Source organism: Alligator mississippiensis, chromosome 4 (assembly GCF_030867095.1).
Source record: "Alligator mississippiensis isolate rAllMis1 chromosome 4, rAllMis1, whole genome shotgun sequence".
NCBI lineage: Eukaryota > Metazoa > Chordata > Crocodylia > Alligatoridae > Alligator > Alligator mississippiensis.
In genome coordinates, this window is record NC_081827.1 from 127,585,216 (window position 1) to 127,611,604 (window position 26,389).

Here is a 26,389-nt window from a genome sequence, read left to right on the forward strand (position 1 = left end):
AGTGTTTTGGCATTTGCAGGACCATGCAGCTGCTGAGTGGGGGATTTGAGGATTTAAATATTGGACTTTGGTGCCTAGAGTATGAATTAGTTCAGAATGTTTTCTTGATTTGGGGTCTAGGAGCTTGATTCAAAGCTGAACAAAGTCAATAATTTATTGACTCCAGTGGACTTTGGGCTCGACCCTAAAGAAGCCAGAGGAAAGTGTACCTGTGAGATGAGGACATCAAAGGGATAAATGGGGTGAGCAAAGAAAGAGAGGAGGCATGTGGGTTACCTTGCATGGGTTTAACACAATTAATGAAACCTTCAAGAACTTTTTTTAGAGGCAAATCCAGATTTTTAATACTATTTAAGACTGAAAGTCACAAAACCAAACACAGGCTGAAAGAGCCTACTTATCATGATGGTCAGGGCCACAATCAATAGACAGGTCAGTCAATGTAACATGTGGGGTGTGTCTTGATGGGAGGGAGCAGAGGCAGGGCTCAAATCAGATGGCAAACTTATAGGGTCCTCCCTGAGGGAGTTTTCTAGGGGCAGTGCTGAAGAGAGTTTCACTTATTTTTGAGTCTGATAGATACTCAGAGTTGATCTGTGCCTCCCTCTGAGGAAAAGGCCTGCGCCCAGAATAGTGAAGACTTGCTTGGATAAGTCTTAAATTCCTGCCTTTGCTTGCAGCTGCCTAGCAAGTCCATGGGATTTCACTGAGCCAATTTAATACTGATGGTCAGACAGTTTGAACCCATTAGCTCCCAGGTATCCGAGTAAATTTGCTCCTTCAAGTTCAGCTCTCCAGCAGATTTCTGCAATTGAAACCAAGGAAAGCAGCAAAAATAACTGCAAATTTTAATAACAGTGGCATCCCTGTGTTGTAAGAGTTAAAGGCTAGAGCAAATATGCCTCTGGTTAGATCCCTATCCATGACGTCTCTTAATGGGCTTCCCCTGTGGGAGGATGAAGACCTGCCAGTGGAAGATTTATTGTTTTTTGAAGTCTCCTGGGAAGTTACCAACAAAGGTTTGTACAAAACTTATTTGGTTAATGTGACTGCTTCTGGGATAGTGGAGCAAAATGGATGCAAAAGTGGGGACTGCGCAAGGGATCGTTTTGTAAGTGCAGCTGGATGAAGTGCTTGGAAATAAGGTTTAGGAAATTGTTTCAAAAGGATTGTGTGCCACTCTGTGCATCACGTACATGAGGGGTTGTGTGTTCTATGCGTGTGCTACATGTGCATGTCTTTATACAGAATATCTGTGTATATGTGACTAAACAGATGTTTATGAGCCTCTGCTCCGTGAATGGGAGTGTATACATACTGTACATGTGTCTGTAGAAAGATGGATGCCACTATGCACAATTTTATATGTTCTGTATGTATGTGAGAGAGTGTGTTTGTAAACTGAGGTCCAATCTTTGCGGATGCAAAGCATGAAAGCAGGACAGACAGTAAATAGTTTCTTCAGCCTTCCCTTGCAAAATGATTCTAAATTGGTGTGAACCATTGTAGCCCCACTGAAGTCAGGGAACAGAATCAATAAGGGAGGAGAGCTGCACCGGTTTAGCCTGGTTGAGGATCAACTCTGTTGTTTGCATTAAAGGTAGAGCTTGCCGGGACCCTTCATGCCCTGTGCTCATGTACAGATTTGAATCCTGCGCACTGCACATGGCTCTTGATACTATGACCTTTCATTAGAGCAGCCTCAGCTACAAAGTTGCTAATCAAGCTGTCCTGCTTCAACAAAGCTGCTGAAACAATTCACCAAAGGGGAAGAGACACTAGTATTGCAGCATAAATGAGTTACTATGAGTAAATGATTGATCCTGTGTATCTTGCTGCCAAAGCAGATAAATAAAGAGGAGATTAGGTAGGAGAAAAGACTAAGATTTTAACCCTGAAGGAGAATTGTACATGAGAGCAGACAGTTGGAAGTCTTATGTGCTTGGAGAAATAACCCTGAATAGCTATTCTGTAGTGGCTCCCTGTGTGGACCTCTCCTATTCTGCATTAAAAATGCCTTTTTAGTCTTTTGGAGTAGATTAAGTTAAGGTCTAAGAGACAACCTTAATGTAGAATAGGAATGTCCCTAATTAGAGAGAAGTAGTCAGCCATTTTAGGCTAAAGTCAGGCAGAAGGCAGGCCAGGGTGGCACCTCAGAAAGACGCATAAGCATTTGTGACAGCCTACTTTGTTAGATGCTATGACAAAACAAGCCATTGCCTACAAAAGCTTATGCATCTCTGAACATGTTAGTCTCTACAGTACCACACTGTCCGGCATTCTGTAGGAGAGTTATAGCAGATAAACTGTTGCACTTTCAATTGACCTTACTTTATTTTCCATAGCTTCCACTGTAGGTTAACTTCTTATGCAAAGTATTCTCCAAGTGTGTTTTCAGTTGGGCTGTGAGAAACAGCAGCTTTCTGCTTCAATTTCCATTTTGACATTTTGATGGAACAGTGTTTTGTTTTGAGTTTCGTTTAGTTTCAAAATCACTGTTCCGTTTTGTTTCATTGAAACAGTTTAGCTGTTTTGATGTTGTTTTGACATTTTGCCCATCGGCTATAATGGGGAAACATGAAACAGTCTATACCTTCCCCCCACCAGGCTCAGTTCCCCAGGGCTAGGAGCTGCTGGGAGCTGAGTCCAGTAGCGGGAGGCACTTGCTCTGCACTGGGCTCAGTTCCCTAGCACTGCGAGCCACTGAGAGCTAAGCCCAGTGGAGGGAGGTGCTTCCCCCCACCAGGCTCAGTTCCCCAGTGCTGGGGGCTGGAACAGAGGCAGACTGGGAGAAGAGGCTGGCTGTGGCCCCAGGCTTTACCTTCTGGCTGGATTTGTAGGGCCAGGAGCCAGTTCCCCTGCCTGCGCTCCAATTGCCCGGGCCTGGACAGCGGCAGGAGACCTCGAAACCATGGGTCCTGGCTTGCCGCAGGGGCTTTTCATGGGCCCCCCGGCCTGGGCAAGGTGACGGGTGGCCATGGAGGCTGCAGTTCACCTGTGAGCCCTGCCAGCCTGGCTGCCAGCCCAGTCCCTGCTCTGTCCAACCCCAGCCCTCTACCAGGGGCAGACACTTTCACCTGGCAGCCAGAGGAGACGGTCCTGGAGCAGGGCAAGAGAAGGCAGAGGAGTGGCCTCCGATCCCCCAGCGGAGAGGGTTGCTTGCTCCCCACCCCTCCCACTGCTGGGAGGTGAGCCTGGTGGTGGGAAGCATATCCCCCCACCAGGCTCAGTTCCCCAGTGTTACAAGCTGCTGGGAGCTGAGCCCAGTGGTGGGAGGGGCTTCCCACCACCAGGCTCAGCTCCAAGCAGTTTGCAGCCTTGAGGAACCAAGCCCAGTGGGGGGAAGTGCCTTCTGCCACTGGGCTCAGCTCTAAGCAGCTGGCAGCGCTGGAGAACTGAGCCCAGAGCGAGGAAGCGGAGCAAAGTGCTGGGCTGTGTTCTGCCTCCTGCCACTGGGCTCTGCTCTAAGCGGCTCACTGCCCGGTGGAACTCACCTTGGTGGCAGGAGGCAGGCAGAGCTGGCGCTGCGCTCCAGTCAGCTCCGCCAGCCCCATGGAGCTTAGCCCAGCAGTAGGAGGCAGGGAGAGCCAGGGCTGCACTCTGTGCTGGGTTGAGTCACATGGGGCTGTGGAGCCTTTCAGAGTGCAGCCCTGGCTATCCTGCTTCAAAATTCGAAACATTTCAAAATTTTCAAAATGTTTCAGTTGGCCTCATTTTGTTTTGACACTGTTTTGAAGCCCTTCATATCATTTTGATTTCACTGTTTTGAGCTCGAAACGAGTTGAAACAGTGTTGAAACGAAATAGCTGGTGAAGGTTCACACAGCCCTAGTTTTAAGTACTCCATGTATAGTAAGCAATTGGCAAGTAGGTGGCAGCAGAAATCTGGCTAAATCAGTGTTCTAAATAATTGACAAACTAATTCCACAGTGTAAATCTTCCAAGTCCTTTTGAAACATGGCGCAATGAATTAAAAAAGAAGAAAGGAAAAAAAATGACTGGATTTGTCATTTTTTCTGTGTTTGCATAATACACATTGTGCCATGTCCTCATCCATATAGCTCTGTTGATCTAAGGGCAGCTAGCCTGATTCTGATTATCTAAGATCTAGTCCAATATTAGAATTACTAAATGTAAATAGAGTATGCTGACAGTTACGCAAAGCAATTAACTGGTACATAACAAATGATCCTCAGCCTGACAGTTGGTTACTTTTGTCACAGCAATTAGCTTATTCATTTAATAAGAACCATCTTTCAAACTATCCATTAATTGATCATGACTAGAAACACATGAGCAAATTAATTTATTTGTAAACCTATTAGGACAGGTGTGGCTAGCAAGTCCTTTGCAGCATGTACTCCTTCAAGTATTGTATCCAGTCTGTGTGACTGGAAATTGAAGTTGTATGGTATGATACTTCTCCCTGATCACCTAACTTTGATTAACAGCAGTGGTACCTGAGGAAATTTTGGGGGCATTTGTTCTCTCATTAGGGAGAGGGGGAGCAGCACTTTATGGGGAAAGTTGGAGGAGAGGATAAACAGACAAAGGAAATATTAGGAGTTACTATATCTTTCACACAAGAAAAAACACTGGTTTTGGCTAGCACTCCTGAGAAAGCAGGAAGGAGACCTATAAACTAGATTTGTTACCTAGGAATTAGCAACCTTTTAGCAATGGTGGGCTGCATGGGTGACTGGTGCTACCTGAGTCAGGGGGACATGCCCGCCCCCCCGTGGCCAATCAGTGAACGAGGGGGAGGGGTTCCCCCTGCGGCTGATCACACCGACCGGGATCATTGCGCCAGCCGGGAAGCATGAGCAGTGCTTCTGGAAGTGGCTGTGGTGCTCCTGGAATGCCAGCGGTGCTTCACCTGGCACCCCCCACTCTGGGGCCGGCACTCATAGGGGGGGCACCGGTGCTTCCACTTGCCCCTCCTGCCCGTCACTTAAGTGGGAAGTGCTACCTGTCAGGGGGTGCACCAGCACTCTCAGGGGGTGCACATGCACCCCCGTGCACTCCGTACACATCACCACTGGTGGGCTGAATTAAGGCAGCTTGGTCCTAAGGCAGGCCACCATTTGTAACCCAGTCAATGCTACCAGTATCCCCTGCTGCTGATTGTTGCTTCCATCTGGGTTTGATGGGCCAGATAGAATCTCTTTGTGGGCTGGATCTGTTCTATGTGCCATAGATTGCTGATCCTTGGTCTAAGGCAGGGGCAGGCAATTATTTCAGCTGGAGGGCCACTTAATGAGTTTTGGCAAGTTGTCAAGGGCCACAAGGGTAGCCTTGCCCCTTCACAGGTGCCCCACCCCCTGGTTGCCATCTTGGGACCAGAACTCCAGCCCCCTAACCCCTGACCATTGCCATTGGAAGTACTCTTTTTGGGAAGGGGGTTTACCATCTTGGGATTGAAAAAAAACACAAATTATATACTAAAAAATCAAACATGCAAAATAACATATTTTAATTTTATTTTAAAAAAGTTGCCCTGATTTATGTGTGTTTGTGTTGCATATATGGAGGTGATTGTATAACAGCTCAAAATGAAGTCTTATCCTTGTATATTGCAGGGGCTGTGGAGGGGTATGGGTGGGTGAGTACGGGGTTTGTGGGGGAATGTTGGTGTGTGGATGTGTATGTATGTGAGGTGTGGGGGTGTGTGTGGATGTGGGTGGGTAGGTATGAGGGGCTTATGGGGGTGTATTTGTTGTGATGTGTGGGTGGGTAGGGGGTTTGTAGGGTATATGGAGAGGGAGGGTGTATGTGGGATATGCATGGAGGTGTGGGTGCCTGTGTGTGGTGGGGTATGTGCATGTAGCTGTGAGAGGGGCTCCCCCCAGAGGCTCACAGATGTGTATAGGGGGTGCATGTGGGGAGGGGTGCAGGGTGTGTGGGGGGAGGGGGTGTGTGTGTGTGTGTGTGTGTGTGTGGTGTTTGTGGGGTGTGATTGTTTGTGGGTGAGGGTGTGGTTGTGGAGTTTGTGGGGGAAGATTTGTGGGTATGGTGGAGTGTGCATGGGAGCCCCTGTGGGTGCCCCCCATAGTTGATCAGCACCTGCCCCGCCCCACAACAGCTCAGAGCTCATGTGCCCTGCAGTGCCTCCCCACCACTATCTACAGCACAGAGCCACAGCTGTGCCCCATGTCCACTCTTGTCCTACCCTCACTGCCAGTGGGAGCGGACCAGCTGGAAACCCATACCACAGCCCTGACTCCAGGCTGCCCCGTGCTGTCCGGCCATGGCACATCCTATTGCCCCCTGGACATGCAGCAGGGTGGGCTGGCTCCGTGGCTGGATTACCTTTCCAGGGTGACCAGGCAGTGGCAGCTCCTTCCAGCTGCTGTTGCTGCTGGCCCCAGCCCCGTGGTACTGGCAGGGACCCACACGCACAGCCCCAAGCCTGCGCACCCTGCGCCTGCTCCAGACTCATCTGCTCACGCTAAACAGTGACAGCAGCTGTAGTGTTGGCCAGGCAGAAACTGCACTTCCTGCTTCAGCTGCATGAAGCCCATGCCCAGGATGCCCTGCTGCTCTGCCTCCATCACTGCCTCCATCACTGGTACTGGTCCAGGCTGCCCAGTAGGGCAGCAGTGGCAGCACAGAGCAGCCTCAGGGCAGCCCAGGCACAGACTCTGAGCAGCTACAGCAGGGAGTGCTGGGAAGCAGTGAGGGGGAGGGCTGCTTTTCCCTCACACTGAGCAGCAGTCTCTGCCCAGCTAATGCTGCTGCTGCCAGTATGAGAAGGCAAGTCTGGAGCAGGCATGGGGTGGGCTGAGTTGGGGCTGTGTGCATGCAGGTCCCCACCAGTACTGTGGAGCTGGGCCTGTGGTGGCAGCAGCCAGAAGGAGTCACTGCCACCTGATCTGCCTTTAAAGGCAATCCAGCTGCAGAGCCACCCCACCCCATTGTGTGTTCAGGGAGTGTTAGGATGTGCCAGGGCCAGATGGTGCCTGGGCCAGGTGAGACAAAGGGACCCACCAGGGGCCAGCTCTAGCTCCAGTACTGTGACTGTGAGCTTTGCTCTGGACTTACAGGAAATACTGCACCAAACTGACCCAGCTCTACCAGGCCATTCAGACTCGGGAGTCAAAGATGGCCAGAGTTGAAGTTTGCCATAATGCTAGCCCTTTAATCCACTGGCAACAAAAACTGTCATGCTTGTAACCATAGTAGCCCAAATGGCCTGGTAAGCTTAGATGGTCCTTTGATCTACTGGGTACCTAGCAAACTCTACATCTGATTTTTTTTTTCAGAAGTCCTTCCCCTCTGACTATGCAAAGGAATGTTAGAATGGGTGTAAATGTAAGGCCCTTCACACTTTTGGAGTGATGCTGGGCATCCTCAGGTTAAATGACAGTTCAGGACCTCTAATTTATTTTTTTTTCCTACTTGCAGTTTAAGTTCCTTGACTGTAGCATTCTTCCCTCCTTATCTAGCTGTGCTCTTTCTGGCTTCCCTCCATGACCATGACGGCAGGAGTGAAGGCCCTCTTTCTGTCAGCAGTACTTTGACACTGGGTTGGCATGCAGCCATGTGTCCACAGGATGGTATATATGGACTTTTACAGAGAATGTAATAGGGTCTGTAGGATTATCCCTGACTAAACCATTGCAGTGGGCAGGGACCCAGTTTTTTAATGAGCTTGTATATTGGTTTGCACAATTGATGGCTTTCCCTCAGAAGTTTTGGATGCTCCCATAATAAAATAATGACTATCAGGCCTCTCTGCCTGATGTGCCGGTAAAGGCAAAATAGGATCTGATGAGATCAATCCATTCAATCGTACTTTCTGCCATGTCAAATGGCTCGATTGTAGGATTAAGCATCAGATTCTATCATGTGTTATTGCTGGTGAAGGGGGAGCCCAAGATCATGATCTTGGGCTCCCCCCGCACTGGCAAATAGCAAGCTTCTGTAGCTGGGAGCCCCCAGCTGATCCAGGCTCCTAGTGATGGGGGTACACCATGTGCTCCTGCGGCTGGGAGACCCATCCGCTCTGGGCTTCCAGCCATGGGAGCTCATGGTGCACCTCCATGGCTGTGAACCCGATCAGCTGATGGGATTCCCAGACACTGGGTTACAACTGTCCACATTTTCAGATAATGATGTCATAAGAACCAGCCACAAAGTTATTATACATTTTTTATGTCATTAATCGCTTTAATGTGTGGCCAGGTAACAATTTAAGACATGATTAACTGGTTAATCACATCTTAAGTGAAACATGTCACAGGGGCTTTATTCACTAGAATTATAATCTAATCCAAATACTCCAGATAAGTCTTCAATGAAGGAAAACACTGATAAAATAGTTTTCCACAAAAAAAATTAGTTTTGTGGGAACATGCTGATTTCAATGACATTTCCAAGAGGGAAGAGTGGGGTAGGAATCAATAGATGTCATTTTGAAAAGGAGAATTATTACTTTTTGGTTTTTTACTTTTTATCCCATTGATTTATTAATTAAATATATTACATCTTTGTTTTATTTATTATAGTTTATACTTGATATTATGTGATGCTAGATTAGCATTATTGAAAGGAGAGAATTAAACATTATTGAAATAATAGTCAGAACTTTTTCAACAAAATATTGTTTATAGGCCAATAAATCTTTTAAAGTGAAATGGATATCTCAATATTTCTGAAGCATTCTGTTAAAAAATAAATTTAAAATAAAAAAAGTTTTTTTCTCTACTGCTATTAAATTTCCATTTTTTTCAGAAAAGGGGGAAAATAATTAAACAATTTGTTTTGTTTCTAACCCTTTGTCAACCTAGTCTAAGACACAAAAAGGCAAAAAAACTGAGGTTACCCCAAGTGTTCAGAAGAAGTAAAGGAGGAACAGAAAAATGGAGAAAAGAGAGAGCAAAATCCAGGGAAAAAGTAAAGGGCTTTCGTGTTTATGAAGGGTAGTATCAAAATATACACAGATGCACGTCACACCACTATACTGGTACATTTGTTCCTGAGCTGGCAGTGTCTATGGGAGAAATTGTTAGGCTACAGTTTTACTGTATTACAAAATTCTTTGAATAGAATTGTGGGAATTTTAGTGACTATTAGGAGTAAATATTAGGGCTGTGTGAAGCTTCACCTGCTGATTTGATTCAGAGGAGATTCGGCCCGATTCAGTGGCCGAATGTTCATATCTGAATCGAATCAGGGGACCAATTAAAAGGTCCAAACTGATTCGAATACCTCCAAATCAATTTGGAGAAGATTCACAGAGCTTTGGTGATTCAGGCTGTCCCTGCTCAGTGCAGCAGGGAGCTGGACCCGGACTGGTAAGTAGAGGGCAGGGGAGGGGAGGCTGGAGGAGGGGACAGGGGACCATGGGAGGACCCCCACCAGGCCCCATTCTCTGCCTACTCCCCCAGCCTCCCTGACCCCTGCCTGCTCCCCCAGCCCCCCTCATGGCTGCCCTGCTCAGCCCCAGCTCCCAGTGCTTTGAAAAAAAGCCCCCACTCGCCGGCTGCTGCCTGGCGGGGGGGGTGATCCCCACTGCCCCCCATTGCCCCATATTGTGTGGGGGGCTCTGTCACAAGACCTCCAACCTCCTCCCCACTCTCCCAACCCCCTCAAGGTTGCCCTGCCTGCCCCAGCTCCAGTCCTTTAAGGAAAAAAACAACCCCTGAACTCACTGGCTCCTGCAGCAGCCTCAGGGCTTCTGGGGGCTCATGCAGAACCCCCCACATGGTGTGGGGCAGTGGGGGGGCAGCAGGGATCTCACCCCCACCCGACGGAAACTGGTGAGTCTGAGCTTTTTTTTTTTTTTAAGGGCCGGGAGCTGGGGCGGGCAGGGCAGCCTTTGGGGGAGGGGGGCTCATGGCAGAGCCCCCCATGCAGCATGCAGCAGTGGGGGGCAGTGGGGATTCCCCCCCCCACACCTGCAGCAGTTGGTGAGTGGGGGCTTTTTGTTTCAAAGTGCTGGGAGCTGGAGACGGGCAGGGCAGCCATTGCTAGGGCTGGGAGTGGGCAGGGGATGGGGCCTGTGCAGTTTGGAGATTTGGCTGGTTCGGCAGCAGATTCAGCCAAATTGATTTGGGACAGTGATTTGAATCACTGAATTGAATCACTGTCCCCCGAATCGGCCAAATCCAAATCCGAAGCAAATACTAGCTGCTTCGCACAGGCCTAGTAAATATGGACTTGTTTATTATTCATCATGCTATCAATAGAGATAGTAAATTTAAGGCTAAAGTATCAGGTCTCTTACACTACATGTGACCCCAACACACAAAGTTCAGATCTGCTTCTGAATATTCCTTGGCTTTGGTGGGAATCAGAAACCCAAACCAGAGCTACATCCAATATTTGCCACAAATCTTCCATCTCTTTAATGAGCCAGATCAAGTCCTAAGATCTGAACACCACTGAAGTTTGGGGGAATTGAAAATTTAACTTCAAATCTTCTTTCATTGTACAAAGATTGGATTCTTGTATCTTGGTTGGCCCATAAATATGCTTTCTGTGGATAGAGTTTCCAAGTGCAATATATGACTCCAGTCACTGGTCAGACTTTCCCTGCTGTCTTTAAGGCATATCCGACAACATCTGCTTCTGTGCAGGTGCACAAATCTACTTCTCTTGTCCAATTTATATATGCATAATCAGAGACATCTGTAGTTAATTAGCTGTATACCCATGGCAATGGAGGGGACAATTGAAATGTTTGAAACCAGACAAACTACAGATTTTGTGGAAAATTCTTTCTATAGGTTTTATTTAATCCTCCAAAATCTAACCTTTCATTTTTTTAAAGAAGGATTTTCACTTTTCTTGGAATGGAAGCAGTGAAACAATGCATTGTCATTTTGTTTGCCTTGTTGTCAGATAGACAAGGCAAATGATTTAGTGTAACACACAAAGTGGTGTGCACTTTGAACTCTTTTTATTCATCCTAAAGCAGTGGGGTCTTCCCAAACTCCTTCAATCTTTTACAAGCCAAACAGGGTCAAAGCCAGTCTTATCATGGGAATGGCATCCTGTGGCCTGGTAATGAGGATAACTATATCTATTACATTGTTGTCAAGATTACTACAATTATGTAGTGGGTTGTGCAGTCCACGACCTGTATGTACTGCATTGCTTCTCCATTGTGCATTGGATGCTTCCTGTCATTCAGAGTTTAAGGGAAATTTTTGAAGATAGAAATGGCAGCTTAGATGCCTCACTACTTGTGAAAAGCTTCCCAAAAACATACAGTGCCTCCCAAGTATATTGCTGTTACGAGAGGTGGTCCCTTTGTAATAGAGAAGAGATAGGTCTCAGATGTGATAAAAACAAACATTATTTAATGAGGTTGCTGGATACAGTTGGAGTCAAAAGAGTCTAGTGGGACTATGAAAGCAAGCTTAGCCCTCAGGCCTAGTCTACACATGGTTTTTATATAACTGTAAGCATTTTGGTTAGAGGTGTAATTTAAAAAAAGATGGAAATAGCTATACTAGTTAAATCTCTAGCATACCACAGTAAAGGTTCCCTGTCCTACTATAGCTTATTTGCCTTTCCATACAGAAGTAAGCTATTGTTAGGTTAGGCATATTTAGATTGGTATGACTGCATCTGCACTAGGGTATTACTTTAGCTAGTTAGTTAACATGTAACAACTGTTGTGGACAGACAAGATATTCAGATACTTTCTCTCAGCTTGCTGACTGAGGAATACAGTCTGTGTTGCACATCCTTTTCCAAGTTGAAGCAGTCATGATAGAGACAGTTGATTTCAGGTTGTTGTTTAGGTTTTCTGGTCTTAATGACATAGAATCACAGAAAATTAGGGTTGGAAGGGAGGTCACATCTAGTCCAGCCCCCTGCTCAAAGCAGGACCATGCACAACTAGATCATCCCAACCAAGGCTTTGTCTAGCTGGGTGTCAAAAACTTCCAAGAATGGAGAGTTAATGACCTCTTTGGGTAACCTGTTCTGCTTTTCCGAAGTCCAAGGTCCTTACTCTGCTGCTCCCCATCCTTCCTTTCCTCAGGATCCTGAACTCAATCATCTCATGGCTGCTGCTGCCCAAATTGTCATGCACTAGTACATTCCCCACCAATTCTTCCCTGTTTCTGAGCAGCAAGTCTAGAAGAGCTTGGCCTCTAGTTGGCCTCTCCAGCACTTGCACCAGGAAGTTGTCCCCAGCATTCTCCAAAAACTTCCTGGATTGCCTGTGCACTGCTGTATTGTGCTCCCAGCAGATGTCAGGGTGATTGAAGTCCCGCATGAGAACTAGGGCCTGTGATTGGGAAACATCCACTAGCTGTTTGAAGAAAGCCTCTTCTACCTCTCCTTCCTGATCTGGTGGTCTATAGCAGACCCCCACCATGATATCACCCTTGTTGCTTTCTCCTCTCAGAGACTTTCAATAGGCCTGTCTCCAGTTTCACAGTGGAGTTCTGAACAATCATATGGCTCTTTCACATATAGTGCAAATCCTCCTCTTCTCCCTTGCCTGTGCTTCTTGAACACTTTATACCCATCCATGACAGCGGTCCAGTCATGTGAGCTATCCCACCAAGTCTCTGTTATTCCAATCACATCATAGTTCTGGACTGTGCAAGGGCTTCTAATTCTTCCTGCTTGTTTCCTAGGCCCTACGCATTCATGTACAGGCACCTAAGGTAACTAGTCGATTGCCCTGATTTCTCAGGAAGTATAAGAACACCTCCCCTGTTGCCCGCTCCTGCTTGTTCTTCCTCCAGGTTACCCACTTCCCCACTTACCTCAGGGCTTTGCTCTCCATCCCCTGATGAACATAGTTTAAAGCCCTCCTCACTAGATTCGTGAGCCTGTCTGTGAAGATGCTCTTCCATCTTTTTGTCAGGTTGAGTCTGTCTTTTCCTGGCAATCCTTATTCTTGGAACATCTTTTCATGATCAAAGAAGACAAAGCCCTGCTAGTGACACCACCTGCACAGCCAGACATTGATCTACAAGATGCACCAACTCCCTTTCACCTGACTGAAAGTATCAAAGAGAATACCACCTGAGCCCCCATCCCCTTCACCTTTGCACCCAGAGTCCTGTAGTCACTTTTGATCTGCTCAGGGTCTTCCTTGGCAGTGTGGCAGGGCACTGTAGGTGCCTGCCACTTTAAGGGCCTGAAGCTAGCAGCCAACAGGTGCCTGATGAGGGCAGCCATTTTGAACCTAGAGCTGCCCATATAAATGGGGCAGCTTTGCTACTGGAGGCTAGACAAGAACATTGCTTGGCTGTAGGGCTACTAGTATCATCTGGAGGTAAGGGAAGAACTGTAGGGGATGGTCAGGAGACTCCTGGTCCTGGGCATGACCTAAAACTGTCCCCTGCCAGGAGTGGGTGGCCTGGTGGGGCTCTCAGTGGTGTGGGAGCCCCCAGGAGATGCCAGGCCAGTTACCACCCTGGTGAAAGGTGGGTAGGGGTGCCTTAATCCTAGCCCTCACCTTCAGGTGGGTTTGCGTTCCATTGGAGGTAGTTGCAGGGGTGCAAGCCCCAAGAAGGGAGAGTTGGGGCCAGGTACAGCTGAGGCTGCCTGAGCCCTGCGGGGGTTTGAGACCCTGAGAAGGAAGGTTGGGCGAGGTATGGCCAAGGCCACCTTATCCCTGCAGGGGTTTGAGATCCCAAGGGGGAGAATTGGGGGCCAGGTATGGCTGAGGCCGCCTGAGCCTTGCAGGGTGCGGGACCCTGAGATGGAAAGCTGGGGCCAGGCATGGCTATGGCCACCTGAGTCCACCAGAGAGCAAACCTCGCCTCCCATGGCCCCAGTGAAGGGGGTGGTCTGGAGTCCCAAGTAAAGGGTGGAGATCTGGGAGCCCTGCATAGAGGTGGCAGGGTTGCAGAGCCCTGTGTAGAGGGCGTGGTGTGTAAAGATCACAGACAGGGCAGCATTGTGATCTGTTGCTCCAGGGGGGGAGTGAGAGTACCCTGTGAGACCCTGGAGCACCAGTGGGGCTAGGCACAGCTTTGGCCACCTGAGCCCACTGGGGAGCAAACCCCTGTGGCCCCAAGTGAGGGGGTGGAAATTAGCTCCAGTGAAGGGGACTGAGATCTGCAGCCCCAGGTGAGGGGTGGTGTGCTAGCCCCAAGTGAGAGGCAGAGATGTGGAGCCCCAAGTGAGGGGGGTGATGTGGAGCCCCAAGCAAGGGGAGTAGGCCCAGGTAAGTCTCTAGATGCCTGAGGCCAAGATTTGGGTCAGGGGCTGAGTGAACAGGGCTCAGCCCCAGAGTGAGAAAGGCGAGTCCTGACCCCATTAAGTCCTCCACTGCTGGGAGGCAGAGTGTGGGTCAAACGTAACATCTATAGTAGCACCACGACCTGCTGCCCCAGGGGGGGAGTGAGTCCCCTGTGAGACCCTGGGGCACCAGCCATGGTGTGAGGTACCCCAGCTCCCCACATCCAGGAAGGGAGAGAGTGTGGGGCTAGTGAGGCCGGAGGTAAAGTGCCTCCTCAACTGGGCCATGCTGGGGCCAGGACCAAGAAGGTCAAATGGGCCAGGTGCCCACTGCAAGGGGCACCCATAGTCATGGGCCTGGGACCCCGCCTGGCCTTTGAGGTGAGGCCAGGGCCTGTGTTGGGCACGGTCCCTACTCAGGACCTTTGGCCCTAGAGGGGAGCCAGCTACAAGGAGCTTGGCAGCCTGGATGAAGGCAGTGTAGGCCGCCAGAGCAGGGGGTACCAAAGGAGGGTCCTATGAGGAGGATTCTGGAGCCTAGTGTGGGGCTGGTGTGCTTGTTACATCTGGATGCCATCTGCAAGGCTTGGGCTGTGGTGTAGGGGGAAGCAAAGCTGCAGATAGCGCCCCTGGCATCAGGGCAAAAAAATGGGCAGCCTCCTGCATTATTTAGCAGCTTATTAATTTTCCAGCAAGTTATGGCAGGTGAGACAAGCAGTCAGCGTGCCCGGAGGCAGGTGGGAGGCTGGCAATGGCTGGCCTGAGAGAAGTCCACTTTGCCACAGGCAGTATCATTAGTGCCCACATGAATGAACAGCATGGGGTAGTAGTCAGAGAGCCGGATAAATCTTGGTAGTCCCTCCATGACATCTTGGTTTTGGGCTCTGGGACAGCAGCCCAGACAACAGGTTAAGTCACCAGATGAATCCCTCTGTCCCCTATAGAACGGAGTCTCCAACCACCACCACCTGTTGCTTCTTCTTGGTAGTGGTAGTCTTGATCCTTCCCCCTTAGGGAGGTCTGGCCTGTCCTCCTCCACCAACAAAACATGCTCCTCCCTCTCTGTTGCCAGGACTCCATATCTATTCTCTGGATTAAGTGCTGCAGATGGAGATGAAGATTTCTGCTTGCTGCCAGAGGTCACAAGCTTCCACCTTCCTGGGAGCCCATGTCCTCTCCCTTCTCTAGTGTTACCTCTACCAGTTCTTCCTCCACAGTCTCGGAGTTCTCCTCCAACATCGAATTGATGAACTCCCCATGGTGGAGGAGCCTCATCACCTCCTTCTGTAGCAATTTTGCCTGTTCACTGATAGACACCGCCAGGAGGGATCACTCATGCTGCAGACACTCCCCAAACCTGGTTGTCACTGGAAGGAACCTGCAATCTTTGGTCCCCCAGTGACAAACCTGGACTTGGGTGGATACCTTGATGGTGAGTGGTCCTGCTTGGACAGAAACCTCACAGGTGCAAGCAGAGACAGTGACAGTGGCTCTGGCACTGCAACATCCTCCAGTCATTTCCCTGGGTCTTTTAATTGACCTCTTCTCTCTTACTGCTGTTTTTCCAAGCATACCTTCCCTAGCAAACTCATCTGAAAGCAAGCCTGTTTACTGTTCCTTGTCCCCAAATGGTTCCTTTTTCAGCTTGGTGTGAGTAGGCAGGGGAAAAGCCCTCCCCTCAAAGAGGGGGAGCAGCAAACTGACATGAGAACTGCAGGAATACTGCTTGCCTTACCAGCTGCCCCTGTTTGCTGGCTCCCTGGTCACTTGGGGAGTCTCCTTTTATATCCTGCTAGGCCTAGGTTGGCACCACCCTGACGTTAGGACTCCTGTTAGGCACAGGCAGCAATCACTCGGCTAGCAACAGTTCCAGCTTTTCAGAGCACACAGCCCACCACACAAACGCTCAAGTCAAAGGCACAGGGAGCTCTGGATCATTTACCTTCCCTGGGCAGGATCTGGTGCCTGGCTTCTCTTCCCCTTCCTCCTCTTGTTCCCAGCAAACTGCTTGCTGCCCCTGTTTGCTGACTCCCTGGTCACTTGGGGAGTCTTTTAAATACATGTTGAATCGGAATTGGTACTTCTTACAGTTTTATTTCTGCAGCTTCAGCTCTGTGTGCAGCTTAGGGTAAAATAAAGCAATTGAAACAGACGTATAAATAAGGAGCAGAGGGTATTTTATTCTTTGTTCTTGCACTATGGTCTACTTCCAACAATAATAATTGTGCTTGCTTATATTATAGAACTTCAAGTGCTTTGTTTTTATTGCAGAATAAGCTGATAAGGCCATTACCATGTTAATGGCAAATTGTAGTGTGTTTACTGAAGATAGTCTGGGTAGCAACATACCCTTTTAAATACAGATGTGAAATTCTGCCTGCAGTGGAGTGGCCAGACTCCAATTTACTTGAATAGGGACAGGGTTTCAGCCAAAAAAGAAACATGAAAAGTAAATAACCTAGAGACGGACTGGGTAGAGATGCACCAAGTATTTATGAACCTGCATCAGCACTTTGCATTTTGTGCCCGTTTATCTCTGATATTCCTTATGATTTTCTTTTGCAGTTGGTGGCATCTATACTGTGATCCAGACCAAAGCCAGAATTACAGCAGATGAATGGGGTGAAAACTACTTTCTGATGGGTCCCTATTTTGAACATAATGTGAAGACTCAAGTAGAAATATGTGAGCCTCTCAACCCGGCTATTAAAAAGGCAGTGGAAACAATGAAAGGCCAAGGGTGTCAGGTAAATAAGGTCTAATGTCACTTCCTGTGGCAAATAATCTGATTTGAAAGAGATTACCATTTTGACTTATGTACTTGCCATTTCATTTGATATAGCAGTTGTGGTCAGTGTCATAGCTAGAAAAGCTTAGACTTTGCATTAAAGTAGCAAGGTCAGTTCATTGAAGGTTATTTCTGAAAAAGAAACAGTTTATCCAATTAGAGGTTTAAAGAGTCTTTTGCATGCAATTGGATTAATGATTTACTTCTCTGGTCCCTAGATTGGTGCAATTCAATAGAAAAGATGTGACCTTAAGTTGACCGAACTGTTATGTAATTCTCTTATACTGCATTTGGTCTTCTGAAACTGGTGAATAAATTCTGAGAGGGGGGGGGGGAAGCATTTCACCATACTGATATTTTGCTTCTTTAGAGCTATGTTGGCTTTGAAAGCCAGAGCTAAACCACAGTGAGGTGAAAAAAAGTTGCATGTTGACAACCCCTCCACCACCTGCTTTGTCAGGCAAATGTCCATCTCTGGAGTGGGGTCAGAGGGGAGAGCAACAAGGGTGATGTTCTCTTATAGACCATCAGACTAGGAGGATGTGGTGGATGAGGCTTTATTCAAACAGCCAGTAGAAGTTTCTTGATCACAGGCCTAGTTTTCTTGGGGGGCTTCAGTCACCCTGACAACTGCTGGGAGAACAATACAGCAGTGCACAGGCAATCCAGGAAGTTTCTGGAGAGTGCTGGGGACAACTTCCTGGTGCAAGTGCTGGAGAGGCCAACTAGGGACCATGCTCTTCTTGACCTGCTGCTCACAAACAGGGAAGAATTGATGGGGAATGTAGTAGTAGATGGCAACTTGGGCAGCAGTGACCACAAGATGATTCAGTTCAGGATCCTGAGGAAAGGAAGGAAAGAAAGCAGGAGAGCATTGATCCTAGACTTCAGAAAAGCAGACTCTGATTCACTCAGGAAACTCATAGGCAGGATCCCCTGGGGAGAGGAGTCCAGGAGAGCTGGCTGTACTCTTAAACAAGCCTTACTGAAGGCACAGGAACAAACCATCTAGATGTGCAGGAAGATTAGCAAGTATGGGACAAGACCAGCTTGACTTAGCAGGGAACTCTTCATAAGCTAAAACACAAAAAGGAACTTTATAAGAAGTGGAAACTTGCACAAACAACTATGGAGGAGTATAAGAGTATTGCTTGGGCATGCAGGGATGAAATCGGCAAGGCAAATGCAGAATTGGAGTTGCAGCTAGCAAGGGATGTTAAGGATAACAAGAAAGGTTTCTACAAGCTGAGGCATATGAATTATGAGGGGAGGCTGAGGGAACTGGGCTTATTTAGTCAGGAGGAGAAAACTGCAAGAGGATTTAATAGCAGCCTTCAGCTACCTGATGGTGGTTCCAAAGAGGATGGAGCTAGGCTGTTCTCAGGGGTGGCAGATGACAGAACAAGGAGCAATGGTCTAAACTTGCCTTACTTCAACTTGAGGTTAGATATTAGGAAAAATTCTCATGACAAGGGTAATAAAGCACTGGAACAGGTTACTCGGGGCTTCAGAATCTCCATCTTCAGAAGTTTTTAAGACCCAGGTAGACACGCGCACGCACACACCTCTATGGACCTATCTTGCGATTGACATGATTCACTTGACAGTCCAAAAAACTTCTGCAGTTACACCATCATTATCCCTGTTCTGCCATCATCTTCCTGTCATCTTCCTTTATTTTCCTGTAGCACACCTCCAGCTCTTTCACTCTCTCATTCTGACTTCCCCCTTGACTGGGAGGCTTGTATATCTGTACATGAGTAGATTCCTGGTCTTCCACAGGGTGTTCCTGAAGCAGGAGATGAACTGGTCAACAGAACCATGTGCTAATTAACCCCCAACTCATGAATAGAACTGGATGTTCTTGTCATGAGTCCTGGGATCCTACAAAGACTTATATGCAGGTGAGGCATAGGGCAACCTGGTCTGGCTTCACCTCGAGGAGGGCAGGGACACGCTAGTCATATGTGACGGATTGAGACCAGGGCAGATGGAGGGATTCTGGGTGAACTGTTTGGGGCCTAATTTGTTGGGGGGGGGGGGGGGTTGGTTTTTTTTTGGCCAGACATTTAAGGCTGGTGAAGAAACCGGATTCTTTGGAAATGGGAAAGAAAGGCGCAGTTCAGCTATACGAATGAAGAGGAAATCAAAAGGTATGCAATATAATGGCTCACCAGGACTTGGGGGAGGGGGGGGAGTCAGCACTGAGGGTGTCTGGACTCAATAGGAACTACCATATATCTTATTCAGATGGGCTGCATTAAACTACATGGACTCATACCAAAGGGACCTGAGGAAACATTATTAAGGACTTTATTAGCATGTGTTAAAATGAGTTTATAGAAAGTAAGAAGCCTCTGGGTTTTTAAGGGGTTGATTTTCACTGAAAGAGTGCCTGAAGCTGGGACTGCATGAACTGAAACGCAACATGGATCAGGACAAGGAAGAGATTAGAGAAGAACTGGAGGAAAAAGAACTGGACACACTTGTTTCACTGAACCAACAGGGAAGGGTAGAGTTTTCACATGGTTACTGAGGTAATAGTTTTTCATGGGGCTCAGTATGAAGAAGTTCTGTAAGAGTGTGGGGTTTGTTTGTTTGTTTGTTTGTTTGTTTGTTTGTTTTGTGGGAAGTTGAAGGCTAATACAGACAATCGAGGAGTGTATGGGGCGTTTGAGGAGGGGTAGAACCTTTTGTTTCTCAAACAATGACACCTTTTTAAGGTGGCTTAGGATTCATATCCAGCTCTTACTAATGGCTACACATACCACACCTTGGGCAACAGCTTCCACCAGTAGGCTGGACTTAGTGAGGGGGGATAGTTTTCATCATTAAGAGCTGCCCTCTAATCATCACAATGGCAGCTGTGGCAGAAGAGAATATTTCCAATGGCAAAGCTGGCAGATGAAGATGACCGTAACTACAGCCACTGCCTTATGGATTGCCTTGGGAGAGGTGAAAGTTAAAGGAGTAAACCCTGACAGAAAATATGGAGTGGAGCCACTAAGGTGGTTAGATAACTTTATTCAGTCTTCTTTCCAGCAGTTCCTACAACTTTCCCAGCCTCACATTGCCAACTTATACACAGGAAAGGTAGAACCAATACGAAGTTGAAAGGGTGATTCTGCTGCTTGGGTAACTCTTGATCACCTAGCAAATGCCCAGGCTTTCTCTCCCTGGAGAGGTTACTCAAGCTTTGCCAATGTGTAGAAACAAACAGAAGTCAACAGTTACCAGTTATAAGTCATGGACTGACTAGTGTAGATCCAAGCACCAGTGGTTATCTCTGATGGTGGGAGAGATCATTGCACCTCATTGGAAAACTACCACCCACCCCAAACTGGGCACTCTGCAGCCACTAAGGTGTCTTCCTGCTACAGTCTGCTGCTTCAGTGGGTGCTTGGAGCTTAGAGATTCAGATTGAAAGCAGACTCCTATCATGCACTATCAGCTACTACAAAAAATACAAGGAAAAAAACTTTTGATTCTAAAGATTGGAAGTTGGAATGTATGTACAGTGACCCCAGGTATATCTGATGACCTCCAAACTATTGATAATGCACGCAAAACTGCAGTCATTGATGTAGAACTGCTGGAACTGAATATTGATATTGTCGCTCTACAAGAAACCAGATTCTCAGGTACTGGCTGCTTGAAAGAGAACTACACCTTTTTCTGGTGTGGGAAACCAGCTCAAAGAAATCGGAGAGCATGGTATTGGATTTTCAGTAAAAAAAAAAAAAGCTGTGGTCTGCAATAGAAACCCCAAACAAAGGCTCCAAAAGATTAATGGTGCTTTGACTTGCTACTGGCTCTGGTCTTGTCAATGTCTTAATGCTCCAACTCTCACCATTTCATCTGAATCAAAGGACCACTTCTATGATTTTTAGTGTTTTAATCAATAATATTTCACCCAGTGAAAAAATCCTTCTGCTCGGAGATTCAACGAGGGTTGGTGCTGAGCATGCTGTCTGGCCTCGCTGTTTAGGCACCAAAGATGTCAGAAAACTGAATGAAAATGGACAACATTTGCTCACGCTATGCTCATGCAATGAGCTATGTATAACAAATTCATATTTCAATGTGAAACCTCAGCACAAACTATCTTGGTGCCACCCACAATCTAGATCCTGGCATCGACTCGACCTGGTTATCACCCACTCTCGAGACTTCCGTGATGTAATCATTATGTGATCCTATTAGTGCTCACTGTGATTATTAATCATTCATTGGTATGTACTAAAGTCAAATTGCATCCCAAGATGATAGTATACAAGAGCAAGAAAATCCTTACAATGAATAAATGCCATGCAGCGGAAAGCTGAAGACACATCATCTCGATGAATTAAAACTCTCTCTGGGGCTCCATCATATCTTAAGCTGTATAATAATACTGCTGAGGAGAAATGGGTCCAGCTTAAATGAGTCCTACTCAAATAGGCAGACAAGGTTCCTTGGGTGAATTTGATATCTTTTATTAGACCAGCCCAAATGGTTGGAGAATAGTTATTAAGCAAGCTTTCGGGTTCAAAAACCCTTCGTCAGGCTAAGGACGCTGCAGCAGTTGCTGCGTGCTCTTTCATTCCATCCAGGAAGAGCAAGGAAAGCTTGCTTAATAACTATTCTCCAACCATTTGGGCTGGTCTAATAAAAGATATCAAATTCACCCAAGGAACCTTGTCTGCCTATATCCTTAGACCAACATGGCTACAACCTAAATCCCTCCTACTCAAATATGCATTCAGTGACTGTTCAGAGAGTATACCTGTGGACCAGATCTGATGGGGAAACTTTTTAAGGAGCTGGCAGGTGTCATAGCCCCACCATTGGCAAAAATATTTGAAGACTCAGGTGATGTACCTGAAGATTGGAAAAAAGCTAATGTGGTGTCCATCTTTTAGAAAGGGAGGCAAGTAGATCCAGGGAACTACAGGCCAATCAGCTTGACCTCAATCCCCAGTAAGATTCTGGAAAAAATTATTGAAGAGACCATTCTTGACAAGCTGGCTGATGGCAAACATGCTGAGCGACAGCTGGCACGGGTTTGTTGTGGGTAGGTCTTGCCTGACCAATCTCACCTCCTTCTATGAACAGGTGACGCATCATCTAGACAAGGGAGAAGTGATTGTCATCATATATCTGGACTTCAAAAAAGCCTTTGATCTGGTGTCCCATGATCTCTGCATGGAAAAAAATTGGCCAACTGTGGCCTAGGCTACATCACAATCCAATGGCTGGGGAATTGGCTCCGAGGTCAGACCTAGAGAGTAGTAATCAATGAAAGTGAATCATTATGGTGCTCTGTGACAAGTGGTGTCCCCCAAGGCTCTGTCCTTGGACTAGTTCTCTTTAACGTCTTTATCAATGATGTGGGCACTGGTGTCAGAAGTGGACTGGCCAAGTTTGCCAATGACACTAAACTTTGGGGTAGAGCTTCCACATCTAAGGATAGGCTGGTGGGTCAGACTGACTTGGATAGGCTTGGAAAGTGGGCAGATATAAACCTGATGATGTTCAATACTGAAAAATACAGGGTACTTCACCTTGGGAGGGGGGAAAAAAACCCCCACATCACACTTGTAGGCTCAGCAGTGCTATGTTTGCTAGCACCACGGCCGAAAGAGATTTGGGAGTCATGACTGACCACAAGATGACTGCGAGTCACCAATGCAATGTTGCAGCTGGTAAAGTGAAACAAAACTCTGGCTTGCTTCCATAGATGCTTTTCAAGTAAATCTCAGGATGTCATTCTCCCATTGTACTCCACCTTGGTGAGGCTGCAGCTGGAGTACTGCATCCAATTCTGGGCTCCACAATTTAAGAAGGATGTGGAGAAGCTTGAGAGAGTCCAGAGGACAGCAACTTGCATGTTGCTCTCCTCAACATGGCAAAAGAATAGGCCTTATGAAGAAAGGCTGAGAGCCATGGGACTCTGCAGCCTAGAAAAGTGCAGGCTCAGGGGTGACCTGGCGGTAACCTATAAGTACATAAGGGGCATGTATCAAGATCTGGGGGAATGTCTGTTCACCAGAGCGCCCAAAGAGATGACAAGGACCAACAGTCACAAACTCCTCCAAGACGGTTTTAGGCTGGACGTAAGGAAAAACCTCTTTACTGTCCAAGCCCCCATGGCCTGGAATAGACTCCCTGTAGAGGTGGCACAGGCATCTACTCTGGACTCTTTTAATAAATGTTTGGATACTTATCTTGTTGGGAGCCTTTGACCCTAGCAGACTTCCTGCCTCTGGGGTAGGGGGCTGGAGTTGATGATTTTTTTGAGGTCCCTTCCAGCCCTAATGTCTATTACCCGGGCATCTCGTGGGAGGATCACTCTCAGCAAAATCCAAGCGGTCACAAAGCTTCCTCTCGTGCGTGGATGACCTCTACCTGATTCAAGAAGTCTATGGGCGAACGAGAGGTAAAGCGCTGCTCGACCTGGTACTGGCTACTGGAGATGACCTAGTCAGTGACCTAGTGATTGATGGGAAGCTGGGTGACAGCGACCATGAGCTGATCACCTTCACTATCTGCCAAAAAGCTGGCAAGTCAGTCAGCAACACGGAAGCCCTTGACTCCAGGAAAGCCGACTTTGACAAGCTCAGGAGGCTTGTCAGTGAGGTACTAAGGGACCATGACCACAGGGAGAGGGGAGTTCAAGAAGAGTGGTTGCTCCTCAAGGGAGCGATCCTCAATGCACAAACTAAGTCTATTCCATCTTGGAGGAAAGGCAGCAAGGGGGCACAGCAGCCCCCCTGGCTCTCCAGGGACCTAGCAGACCTCCTGAGGCTAAAAAAAAAGGCCTACAAAGGATGGAGGATGAGAGTCACCTCCAAGGAGGATTATTCTGCGCTGGTCCAGTCCTGTAGGGAACATACCAGGAAAGCCAAGGCTGCAACTGAACTCCAACTAGCTTTGAGCATCAAGGACAATAAAAAGTCCTTTTTCAGATATGTGGGGAGCGAGAGGAAAAGCAGGGGCAATCTTGGACCCCTGCTGAACCAGATGGGGCAACTGACAACTGATGCCCAGGAAAAAGCCAACCTATTAAATGGGTACTTTGCGTCGGTCTTTCATCAGTCCCATGGGACGCCCATGCCTGCTACGGGACAGGGAAGTCCGGGTGAGGGTGATCCCCTGCCCTCTGTTAATGCTGACCTCATGAAGGAACATCTTGAGAAGCTGGATACCTTCAAGTCAGCCGGCCCTGACAATCTTCACCCCAGGGTACTCAAGGAGCTGGCGAGCATCATAGCCCAGCCTCTAGCACAGATCTTTGAAAACTCTTGGCGCTCTGGTGTAGTGCCCGAAGACTGGAAGAAGGCCAATGTGGTGCCTATCTTCAAGAAAGGGAGGAAAGTGGATCCGGCTAACTATAGGCCCATCAGCCTGATTTCTATCCCGGGGAAGATCTTAGAAAAGTTTATTAAAGAGGCCATCTTTAATGGACTGGCCGACGCCAACATCTTAAGGGATAGCCAGCACGGGTTTGTCGCGGGTAGGTCTTGCTTGACCAATCTCATTTCCTTCTACGACCAGGTGACCTATCACCTGGACAAGGGAGAAGAGATTGATGTCATATATCTTGACCTCAAAAAAGCCTTTGATCTGGTATCCCATGATCACCTCTTGGTGAAACTGGCCAATTGTCGCCTTGGGTCCACCACGATCCACTGGCTGGAAAATTGGCTCCGTGGTCGGACCCAGAGGGTAGTAATTGATGGAAGTCACTCATCATGGTGTCCTGTGACCAGTGGGGTCCCCCAAGGCTCTGTCCTTGGACCCATATTGTTCAACATCTTCATTAATGATGTGGACACTGGAGTCAGAAGTGGACTGGCCAAGTTCGCCGATGACACCAAACTTTGGGGCAAAGCGTCCACACCAGAAGACAGGCGGGTGATCCAGGCTGACCTGGACAGGCTCAGCAAGTGGGCGGATGAGAATCTGATGGTGTTCAACGCCAATAAATGCAAGGTTCTCCACCTTGGGAAGAAAAACCCGCAGCATCCTTACAGGCTCGGCAGTGCTACGCTGGCTAGCACTATGGAAGAAAGAGATTTGGGGGTCATCATTGACTACAAGATGAACATGAGCCTGCAATGCGATGCTGCGGCTAGTAAAGTGACCAAAACGCTGGCTTGCATCCATAGATGCTTCTCAAGCAAATCCCGGGACGTCATTCTCCTCTTGTACTCGGCCTTGGTGAGGCTGCAGCTGGAGTACTGCGTCCAGTTCTGGGCTCCACAATTCAAAACGGATGTGGAGAAGCTTGAGAGAGTCCAGAGAAGAGCCACGCGCATGATCAGAGGTCAGGGAAGCAGACCCTACGATGACAGGCTGAGAGCCCTGGGGCTCTTTAGCCTGGAAAAGTGCAGGCTCAGGGGTGATCTGATGGCCACCTATAAGTTTATCAGGGGTGAGCACCAGTATCTGGGGGAACGTTTGTTCACCAGAGCGCCCCAAGGGATGACGACTAGGTCGAACAGTCATAAACTACTACAAGACTGTTTCAGGCTGGACATAAGGAAGAATTTCTTTACTGTCCGAGCCCCCAAGGTCTGGAACAGCCTGCCACCGGAGGTGGTTCAAGCGCCTACATTGAACACCTTCAAGAGCAAACTGGATGCTTATCTTGCTGGGATCCTATGACCCCAGCTGACTTCCTGCCCTTTGGGCAGGGGGCTAGATTCGATGATCTTCCGAGGTCCCTTCCAGCCCTAATGTCTATGAAACTTTGCTTGTCTCAAAGTGAAAATGAAAACCTGAGAATTTCTTGTCCATGAAATGTTCTTTGTTGATGAAGCTGCAATTGTTAGTCATTCAGAAGCAGGACTGTAAAGTCTCATGGATCACCTTTTCTGGTGCTTGTGGTGATTTTCAGTCTGACCATTAGCCTAAAGAAGACAGTAGTCATGGGTCAACAAGTTGACCACCCTCCTGAAGTTAGAATAAGTGATGATAAAAGCCTGGAAATGGTTGAAAAATTCACTTACTTGGGCTCCATCATCTCGCAAAATTTTGTCTTGGGAGCTGAAATTAACACTCATATAAGAAAGGCAAGCGATGGCTAAGCTTCAAAAGGGAATTTGGAAAAACAGCGCTCACTATGTCAACAATGATGTCCAGCTATAGCAGTTGTGTATTTAGCGCTTTATTGTATGGCAGTGAAACATGGACTCCTTATGCTAAGGAAGAAAGAAAATTGAACCATTTCCATTTTTGGATGTCTCTACAGTATCCTGAGCATAACATGGCATGACAATCTGTAACTTCACTACTCTGGAATAGGCCAAGATACCCAGTATGTTTGTGCTTCTAAGACAGAGACACCGCTGTTGGTTAGGACATGGAGTTTTGGCCATTGCTTATACAATTCACAAGGAGATACTCTATGGTGAGCTGGTCACTGGCAGATGTCACTTTGGATGGCCCAGACTCTGTTTGG

General features: G+C 47.7%; 1 protein-coding gene across 3 annotated transcripts in view; it reads left to right on the forward strand.

Moving 5' to 3' along the window:
- The first annotated feature begins 312 nt into the window (after nucleotides 1–312).
- The window catches only part of GYS2 (glycogen synthase 2), an 85,389-nt gene continuing 59,312 nt past the window's right edge, over nucleotides 313–26,389 (forward strand). The window contains exons 1-2 of one of the 3 annotated variants that reach the window (XM_059726596.1): nucleotides 313–1,019; nucleotides 16,722–16,903. In XM_059726596.1, the coding sequence (XP_059582579.1) occupies nucleotides 899–1,019; nucleotides 16,722–16,903 (303 nt within the window). In that variant the 5' untranslated portion in view covers nucleotides 313–898. The remainder of the gene's footprint in view (nucleotides 1,020–16,721; nucleotides 16,904–26,389) is intronic. The other 2 variants (XM_059726597.1, XM_014609767.3) reach the window with 2 other exon arrangements.